At 45.4% G+C, this 10054-nt stretch overlaps 1 protein-coding gene across 2 annotated transcripts; it reads left to right on the plus strand.

Annotated features, from left to right (window-relative positions):
- The first annotated feature begins 3188 nt into the window (after positions 1-3188).
- Positions 3189-9053, plus strand: LOC146060695 (uncharacterized). 2 transcript variants are annotated; one of them, XM_083174201.1, is made up of 3 exons: positions 3189-3757; positions 3865-5241; positions 5951-9053. In XM_083174201.1, exons 2-3 carry the CDS (start codon positions 4750-4752, stop codon positions 6599-6601), a joined length of 1143 nt encoding a protein of 380 aa, XP_083030327.1. In that variant the 5' UTR covers positions 3189-3757; positions 3865-4749; the 3' UTR covers positions 6602-9053. The 2 variants fall into 2 exon arrangements, with proteins under 2 accessions (XP_083030327.1, XP_083030318.1); XM_083174192.1 differs by having other exon boundaries at positions 3189-5241.
- Positions 9054-10054: the final 1001 nt, after the last annotated feature.

Raw genomic sequence — 10054 nt, forward strand, 5'->3', positions numbered from 1 at the left:
GGAATCCGCGTCTTCTCCTTAGATGTTCGCCGGTGTCCTCACTTCCACGCGATAGCCGGCAGTGGGTCCACACCGTTGCTTCAGTTCCTCACGGCACTTCCGGGTTCGGCTTGGCGGCGTCACCCGGGGTGTCGCGGGTCCCGTCGCGGTGTGCGCTCAACTCCTCCTGGAGGAGACTTGTGTGGTGATGGGTAGGTGCAGGACTGGTGTCCTAGTGTCCAAAGCGTTTCGGCACGTGTGTGCCTTTGTCAAGGATGCGGTTTGATCTACGGTGCTCCTGTATTTCTACCCGCCCTATTATTCAGCTATTGGTTGTGGATTCACCGGTGGGCGGGGTTATTGCCTGTCAGCTGTAGTGCTGTTACGCTCGTCGGTACCATGAACTAGCCAGCTGTACTTTGTTTGCGGGGTTTACTGCGTAGACCCGCTTGTGCATGTCGACTGTGTCGACTCCTGCTGTGGAGTGAACCAATCTTGTATTTATAGGTGTCAGCATGTTAGTATATTATTATTATTATAGAGTGGCTGACATCGACTGAGGTCTCTAGCGTTACTCTCAGGAGAGTGGCTGTGGCAAGAGTGCTAAGGTTGGAGTGCTGTATTCATCAATCTTAATGTAATAGATTGATGGAGGAAATTGTATAATCTATGGAGGAGGTTGATTAAGGATGGGAGTGACTGATTGAAAGTAGGCATGGGGAAGTTTTAAGGACTAAATCTAGAATTGGTGTCAACCTTAATAGCGGGGGATTGATACGTTTGATACATGAGATGTAATCGAAGTTAGTAAACTGAATGAATAAATAGATAATATGTAATGAATGGATAATGAATGGACAGTAATACCAGATTGACCTATACCACGTCACTTATATTAAAGTCGATGTTGTGTCCTTTGGGTTTCATTGTTTGTAATTTGTATATCCACCTAAGTTCTTCTTTGTTTATTTTTTTGAAGTAGTCCCCCCCTCTCCAATTGTGTGGGACTTGGGTGATAGCGGTGAACGTCATCCCTGTGGGGTCTCTATTGTGTATTTCATTGAAATGTTGTGACAGACTATGTTGTTCCAGTCCTTTTTTAATATTACGAATGTGCTCATACATTCTTGTTTTGAGGGGTCTGATCGTTCTCCCTATGTACTGTTTATTGCATGGGCATGATATTAGGTATACCACCCCTTTTGTGTGACATGACATTTCTTGTTTGATTGTGTAAAGCTGGGTACACATATGTACAATCGTCGGGCCGTTCTTCCGATCTGCGGACGAACGGCCGTTCGATTGTATATATGTGTACGCTGTCCCGATCCCTTCGTTGCGATCGATAAACGGCCAAAAACGCTTTTGGCCGTCCACGGTCGGTCGGTCGCAGGTTCTTTGCTGCTTAATATTCTTCCGACAGGACGGCTCCATATCGAAAGAAAAGTGACATGTGTACGCACGTTCGATCGATATGCAGCCCGTTCCTGCGATCATTCCTCCCAAACGCAGCACGCCCATGTGGGTGTTGACTAGCTGCGTCATCCCTCCATCAGCGCAGCAAGTAAACAACAGGAAGTCTTCTCCCCCGTACTTTCCGCCCCATGCTGTTAAAGAATATTCGTTGTGTGTGCATTCGTTTTGAAATAAATAATCGTTGTGTGTGCATTCCTGAAGTTATAGAAGATAGATAGATAGAGATAGATAGATAGATAGATAGATAGATAGATATGTGATGTTCATTGTTCTGCATAAACACTTAACATTTATTAAGAAATACTGACAAAAATTACTGTGAACACATTGTTTATTTGGGTGGTCGGACCTGAACAGAGTATCACATACAGGTGCTTGCGTGAAGGTGTAGCAGGAACGGACACCCACCCACCCAAAAAACATAAAACCACATTTGAACATGGTGGTGTATGTAGTGGGAAGCGGTCCCACGGCAGCAACGCATCACATGGGAACATCCCGGCCTGCTCACATGTGATGCATTGCTGCCGTGGGACTGCTTGCCATGACATAAGTGCCACGTGTGAAGGTTTAGCAGGAAAGCCCACCCACCCAAAAAACATGAAAACACATTTGAACATGGTGGTGTATGTAGTGGCAAGCGGTCCCACGGCAGCAACGCATCACATGGGAACATCCCGGCCTGCTCACATGTGATGCATTGCTGCCGTGGGACTGCTTGCCATGACATAAGTGCCACGTGTGAAGGTTTAGCAGGAAAGCCCACCCACCCAAAAAACATGAAAACACATTTGAACATGGTGGTGTATGTAGTGGCAAGCGGTCCCACGGCAGCAACGCATCACATGGGAACATCCCCGCCTGCTCACATGTGATGCATTGCTGCCGTGGGACTGCTTGCCATGACATAAGTGCCACGTGTGAAGGTTTAGCAGGAAAGCCCACCCACCCAAAAAAACATGAAAACACATTTGAACATGGTGGTGTATGTAGTGGCAAGCGGTCCCACGGCAGCAACGCATCACATGGGAACATCCCCGCCTGCTCACATGTGATGCATTGCTGCCGTGGGACTGCTTGCCATGACATAAGTGCCACGTGTGAAGGTTTAGCAGGAAAGCCCACCCACCCAAAAAAACATGAAAACACATTTGAACATGGTGGTGTATGTAGTGGCAAGCGGTCCCACGGCAGCAACGCATCACATGGGAACATCCCGGCCTGCTCACATGTGATGCATTGCTGCCGTGGGACTGCTTGCCATGACATAAGTGCCACGTGTGAAGGTTTAGCAGGAAAGCCCACCCACCCAAAAAACATGAAAACACATTTGAACATGGTGGTGTATGTAGTGGCAAGCGGTCCCACGGCAGCAACGCATCACATGGGAACATCCCCGCCTGCTCACATGTGATGCATTGCTGCCGTGGGACTGCTTGCCATGACATAAGTGCCACGTGTGAAGGTTTAGCAGGAAAGCCCACCCACCCAAAAAAACATGAAAACACATTTGAACATGGTGGTGTATGTAGTGGCAAGCGGTCCCACGGCAGCAACGCATCACATGGGAACATCCCGGCCTGCTCACATGTGATGCATTGCTGCCGTGGGACTGCTTGCCATGACATAAGTGCCACGTGTGAAGGTTTAGCAGGAAAGCCCACCCACCCAAAAAAACATGAAAACACATTTGAACATGGTGGTGTATGTAGTGGCAAGCGGTCCCACGGCAGCAACGCATCACATGGGAACATCCCGGCCTGCTCACATGTGATGCATTGCTGCCGTGGGACTGCTTGCCATGACATGCACCATTTTAAGGTGCATGCTGCTGGCCTCCAAATAAACAAGAAGGAGAACCAAGTAAAATAAAGTACACAAACTATTTTTTGACTTTATAATGCAAACCGTTATAAATTTTTTCGTATAAAGAGTGTACTACTGCTACGCCTTTTTGGATTTTTGTAATTTTTTGGGCTACGGTATGGACTTTCCCGCTTAGTTCTTGTAGACATTTATGGACTTGTGTCATGTTTTCTTGCATTGTGCTTTCGTCGCTGGACGTGTCAGGTGATGGTGTGTTCTTCTCCCCCTCTGCACTGACATCTGAAATCTCGATGATATCTATAATAAGTACAGATAAAGAAATGTTTACCTTTCCACAAATGATACGTCACTATCCCATAAAGATGATTTGCAGTATACACTCACCATCTACACTGCTGGTGATCGCAATCACTTGGTGGCCCTCTGTGGTCCCTTCCATCGGCTGCGCAGCCTGGATATCATCTATAGTGACAAGGTAAAGTGACATATTACTACCCCTTGTTGTGTGTATAAAACATGTGTTGTTCTGTTGGTGTGCTGGTACAAAACCTTACCTGTTGTACTCTCCTTCTTTATTTTTAGGTTGGAGGCCCTGTCTCTGCCTTCCTCATGCCTTCTCCTGGATTGGATTTCCTCTGAGTAAATAAAAACAAGCAACATGTCAGCAAAACACTCAAAATGTAATGGATCATGACAGTATATTAATAAAGCCACCTAGGGCATTGGACTCACTTCTTTTAATAATTCCACGAATTTTCTTCAGCTTGGCCTGCTCCTTGTGCTTCAGGTCCGACCACCGTTTTTGGAGCTGGTATTTGGACCTTCTTTTCCCAAACTTCTCCTTTATCTCCTTGCATACACGCTGCATAATAATTTCTTTTCTGTAATTTGTCTTGGGGTATGTTTTTCTCGAACAATCGTAGTCCCTTCTATCCAGCATTTTGACCATCAGTTCCACCTCTGCAGATGACATGGCGGATGCGCGCGTCACTTTTTTCTCCTTGTTGTCCTGTCTGTCAGCGATTTCTTTATCTGTGGTTATCACTGATTTGGAAATCAAAGGTTCTGTACTGGCCTCCCCCATATGCGGTGGCGCCAGACCCTCCGACATGGCTCCTCGATGTCCCGTGTCTGTGTGACGCGAAGCACGTGAGTGGGGCGGAGATTCCTGTGCTCATCCAATCACTGTGTTTCAAGCCACGTTCTGCACGAAAGAATATTCCGTCGTTGCTGTTGGATTGATCGGAGCAGCGCAGCGAATTTTCCGGACTGTATCGACATTTATTTCGGTGAGTATTAAAACAAAATGTGTAGTTTTCTATGACAGGGACTTCAATCTGTGGGCCAGGGGTATGCTGGGGCTTGTAGTGACCGTGTATCCTATGTTCCACAGACTTTCAACTCCTGTACTATAGCTACAGTATATCTAGTGGCCCACAGACTGAACACCTGTACATTAAATGGTTTATGGTGTGCTTTTTGTATCAAGAAAATAATATGCCTTTTTATTTTATTTTTTGGCACAGAAATTCAACCATGGCAGAAAAAAATGTCGAATTTATGAAGGATTTCATTGAGGCCTACAGGGATCAGAATTGTTTATGGAACACCAAATCCAGAGACCATTCGAATAGGCAGAAGAGGCTATCTGCTCTGGAGGAGCTGGTGAGGGTGAGCCAGACATACTACCCCATAGCAAATGTGGAGTGGGTCCGGACTCGCATTGCTAATATGAGGACCGTATTTAAAAAGGAATTAAATAAGGTTGAGTCCTCAAAGCGGTCTGGGGCAGGGGCAGACCAAGTGTATGTGCCCAGGCTGTGGTACTATGACCTGCTGGCCTTCACGGTGGACCAGGAGCTGCCCAGGGATTCGGTCGGCAACACTTCAAGGAACCAGCCTGCACCCTCCACCTCCGCGTGCACCCAAGAGGTTTCAGATGACACCATTTGCGGCACAGTAAGTAGACGGATTTTTTTTGAAAAAATTTTTGCACACAAGATAAATATAACAGCAAGTACAGTATAAAAATTGTGAACATGTAAAATTAAAAGGGGGGGTATCGCCCCCTGCAACTGACCTCTCTGTTGGGCACAACAGAGAGGTCAGTTGCAGGGGGCGATACCCCACCCTTTTGGTTCTACATCGTCAATTTGACCTTCTCTGTGGCCCTAATTCTGGTTCTTCTCAGTGGTGGAGCTATACTCTTATCCGCCTGGGAAGACAGTGATCAATATTCAGACATCGCAAGTGCATTTCCCACATTTTTTGTATTTGGAAGTTTTGGTTGCCATTGGTAATCCCTGGTATCTACACTGTTGTAGTCTTTCTGGCGCGGATTATTGTAATATTTTTTTGTGGTGTAAAATTAACGAAATAATATCATTCTGCCAATCCACAGCGCCAACACCAATAAAATACTGCATGTATTCATACCTGGTTAATTTAGCACGCATAGATGCATTTCTGGTGTTTAAATTAGTATTTGTTATGTCTGGTATCTAAATAATTAGTTTCCAGAGATGCCAATCATAACGCCTCTTCAACTAGCTCACTTTCATCCATGGCAGCAACATGGTGGTGTGTGGGCTGCGTTCTTCTGCGTAGATATAAAAATATATGGAAGTCTTAAAAATCTATAGTGATACATCATCTTGTTTTGTTACAGCCATCGCTATTTGAGGAGGAGTCTTCGGCATCGCTGGAGGTGGCATCACAGCTGCCTTCACCGACCCTCTGCTCCACCCCCACACCAACCGCCACGACCAGCGGTGAACCTCCATCAAGCGCTCAAAGTGCAGCAGAAGCACCATCAAGAAGAGGGCGCAAAAGGCCGAGGCAGACTCCAGATGCTGCGGACGTGGCAACCACCAAGATCCTGGAGTCTGCCAACAGATTGATGAGCATGGATGAGGATGATGCGGACCGGGTGGGGAGCGTATTAGCGGACAATTTGAGAAAGTTGGACCCGGCTACAAGGGTGGAGGTAGAGCGCATATTTTATGAGACGCTGTACCGGGCCCGTGTGGGGACTCTGACCCGGCACACACGTCTCACCGATGAGACCCCTCTGCCTAGGGTTGAATTTCAACCCATCAGCCCAGCTCCTATACCCCAACAAGCTGTATTTCACCCGGTGCAATATCCCCAGTATCACCATTTACAGCCACCAACTGGGCAAAGGCAGCACCAACCGGCAACGGCGGCTAATACGCTCCCACCAGGTCCACCTGGTGGCCCCTTCCAAACTCCATCTCCCTCCCAACCACCGATGGATACAGGGGATTATGGGGTGGGCCAAGTTTACCACCAGATGTAAATATTTTATATAGTTGATTTAATTGCATTTTTGTTTTAATAATATAGTTTAAATATTTTTATGTTTAAGTATTTCTTTATTATTTATTTCCTTGTTATTTATGTTATATTTTTTATAAGTTTATAAGTTAATAATTTATACAAAAATTAAAAATTCTGTAATCTAGTTGGTGTCCGTGTGAAAATATCATTTACCATGCAGGGTGACTATAGGGCACAGATATACATATGGGGTACATGCATGTTGTTTCAATATTTACCTTCATGTATTGCTCCTGGAGACTGTACAAAAGTACCAGGAGAAATTGGCATAGAAATAGGTGTGGTGGAGCAACTACTTGCTAGTACATAAACACCAGTACTGGGTACAGTCTGCACTCCAGGTGCCGTGGCATTGTGCCCTCCAGGAATGCCTGGCACCTGAGTACTACCACTCACTTGCCGTGATTCGGCCTCCACCTCCCCCTCCTTGCTGCAATAAGACGCAGAGGACAACTTGTGCGGAACTGTGAGTATACAAATTTTATTGGCAAAATATTGATTAGTACACACCAAAAAACAATATATTTACAATGACAAAAACGTACATTTTTAAGCAATCATGTCATTCTGCCACTCCACAGCCCCAACACCATTGAAATAATCCAAGTACTCGTCTCTTGACAACTTTGCTTGCGTTGATGCATTTCTGGTGTTTAAATTATTTGCCAAAGCTGTCAGACCAATAGGCTCGTCAACAACTTGGCTGTCGTCCACTGTAGCCCCCAGTTGTTGTGTGTGCACCGCTTTTCTGCGCATGTAGTTGTGCAGCACACAGCAGGCCTGCACCACTTTGTCAATCTTATCTAGGCGCAGATTGATGGCACTGTGAAAAATTCTGAATTTATTACTCAGAATCCCAAACGCATTTTCAACCACTCGCCTGGCACGTGACAGGCGATAGTTAAAAATGCGCCGTTCCCTGTTCAGTGCCCTTTGTGGGTAGGGTTTAAGGACATTAGGGTGCAATGCAAAGGCCTCATCCGCCACAAAAACAAAGTTCAAACCGTGCTCATTTTCAGTCCGCTCTGGCAGATTCAGTAGATTTTTTTTCAGTTGGTCGTGGAAAAAGGTATACTCCAGGGCTCCTCCATCTGAAACTCTACCATTTTTCCCAATGTCCACAAATACAAACTCGTATCGAGCATTAGCGATGGCCATTAGAACAATGCTGAAGAACCCCTTATAGTTATAATAAAAAGAGCCACTCTTTGCAGGGGGCATGATTCTGACGTGTTTGCCATCGATAGCTCCACCACAATTAGGGAAATTCCAAAGATCACGGAAATCACGTGCAATATTTTGCCACTCCTCCTTGGTCGATGGAAACTGCAATATAAAAGTATATGCGTATTATTAATCTGTTGGGTTGATTTTAGACACATCAGCCCTCCCCCATTGCAGCCTCAAAGCTATTACCCGCCTTATCAAAATGACCCCCCACCCACTGGTGTAAAAGATTACATTAACAGGCATTGTAATGATATACATATAGGGTACAGGTATGTGCACAGCTATACATATGGGGGACATGTATGTAATTTCTATATTTACCTTCATGTATTTCTCCTGTAGAACTTGGACGATGGCATCACAGGTGTCTGGTATTATCAACCCCAGCGCTTGAGATGATATTGCGGTTGTGAATCTCAGGTCGGCAAGGGTCCTGCCTGTTGCCAGATAACGCAGCGTTGCCACCAGTCTCTGCTCTGCAGAAATAGGCCTCCTGAAATAGGTGTCCTCTCTCTCTATTAAAGGGGTAACCAGTGTCAGCAGCTCCATGAAGGTAGCGTCATCCATACGGAGATAATTCCTGAAATCATCAGGATTGTTCTCCCGTATCTCCTGTAGCAATGGCATGTGGGAGAAGGTGTCTCTCCTCAGAAGCCAGTCTCTGGTCCAGCAGCTCCGATTCTTGGTCCTTTTTCTTTTTTTAATAGCCCGCAATCTGATGGCCATAGCAGCCAAAATGCACGCACGAGCCTTCCTTCTCCTCAAGCTCATGATTAAAAAGGCCCAAATGCACCGATAGACGAACGTACGTACGTATATCCAGTACAGCTAGCAATGGATATGAATAGTCACGGCTCTATTCACTGTACTACACGAACGATTCTTTGTTCCGTGATCACGCCTCGTTTTGCTATGCTCTTTTAATCCAGCCCATTATGATAATGTTGTGTACATTTTTATCGTTCGAATAGCCAGAACGGGAGAGTGTGTACGGTGGTACAATCTTTTTCTTGCGATTGTTTGGACGGGAGTACATCGGACGTCGCCAGTAAAATTGTACATATGTGTACGCGCAGATCGGTCGTATGTTTCGGACGGCCGAACGTGTATTCGGTCGATCGAACGGTCGCAAGAAAAATGAAATTGTACATATGTGTACCCAGCTTAAGTCTGGCCTGTGGTATGTGACGTTATGTCTGTCACTTTTCTCTGTCCTTTCCTATCTGCTGTTCTGCAGGCTATACATGTCCCGCAGTAGTGGAATCCCAGTGTTTGAGTTTTTCCATCAATTTTGCTCTGTATGAGTTTTTTGGGTGGTATGTGGTTATGTACCAGTTGTTTTTTGAGGTCAGGGGCTTTTCTGTAGACTATTTTAGGTTTCTCAGTTAATGTCTCTGCTAGTATGTCGTCTTGTTTTAAAATGTGCCAGTGTTTGTTTACTATTTGTTTAATCTGTTTGGCTGAATCGTTGTATTGAGTAATGAAAAATGGGCCTTCTTTGGTCTTGGTTTCTATCGTCTTTTGGGTTTTGTTTATGAGTGTCGACCTGTCTACCGTCAGTGCTTTGTTATAGGCCTCATCTACTGTCTGTGGATTGTATTTCTTTTCAATGAATTTTAATTTGAGGTTTTGTCCTTGCTGTTTGTATTCTTCTATTGTGGAGCAGTTTCTCCTGATGCGTGTGAACTGTCCTACGGGTATGTTGTTGATCCAATTGGGGTGGTGACTGCTGGTGGATAGGATATAGCTGTTAACATCTACGGGTTTGTGAAATGTTTTAGTGGCTAGTGAGTTGTTGTCAATATATATCTCTAAATCCAGAAATTCCACCTTTGATTGGCTGTACTGTGTAGTAAAAGTGAGGTTGATATTGTTGTTATTGAGATGTTTATTGAATTCAAGTAGTTCTGCTTCAGTCCCCTCCCATATGAAAAGTACATCATCTATGAATCTGCGCCAGAGGACGAGGTTTGCCCCGAAACCATGCCCCCTCCATATGTTCTCCTCCTCCCACTTACTCATAAAGAGGTTGGCATAGCTCGGGGCAAACCTCGTCCCCATCGCTGTCCCCTTGGTCTGCAGATAGAATTGGTTATCGAACCAGGTATAGTTATGGTTGAGTATGTAGTTGATTGAATCAAGAATTAATTTTGTCTGTTCCTGTGGTATGGTGGTGTCCGAT

Source organism: Crinia signifera, chromosome 1, assembly GCF_055691185.1.
Source record: "Crinia signifera chromosome 1, ASM5569118v1, whole genome shotgun sequence".
Taxonomy (NCBI): domain Eukaryota; kingdom Metazoa; phylum Chordata; class Amphibia; order Anura; family Myobatrachidae; genus Crinia; species Crinia signifera.

Coding starts and splice junctions, on each gene's coding strand:
- LOC146060695 (XM_083174192.1), top strand. CDS start 4,750: ATGGTGTGCTTTTTGTATCAAGAAAATAATATGCCTTTTTATTTTATT. Junction 5,242..5,950: donor ATGACACCATTTGCGGCACA/GTAAGTAGACGG, acceptor GTTTTGTTACAG/CCATCGCTATTTGAGGAGGA.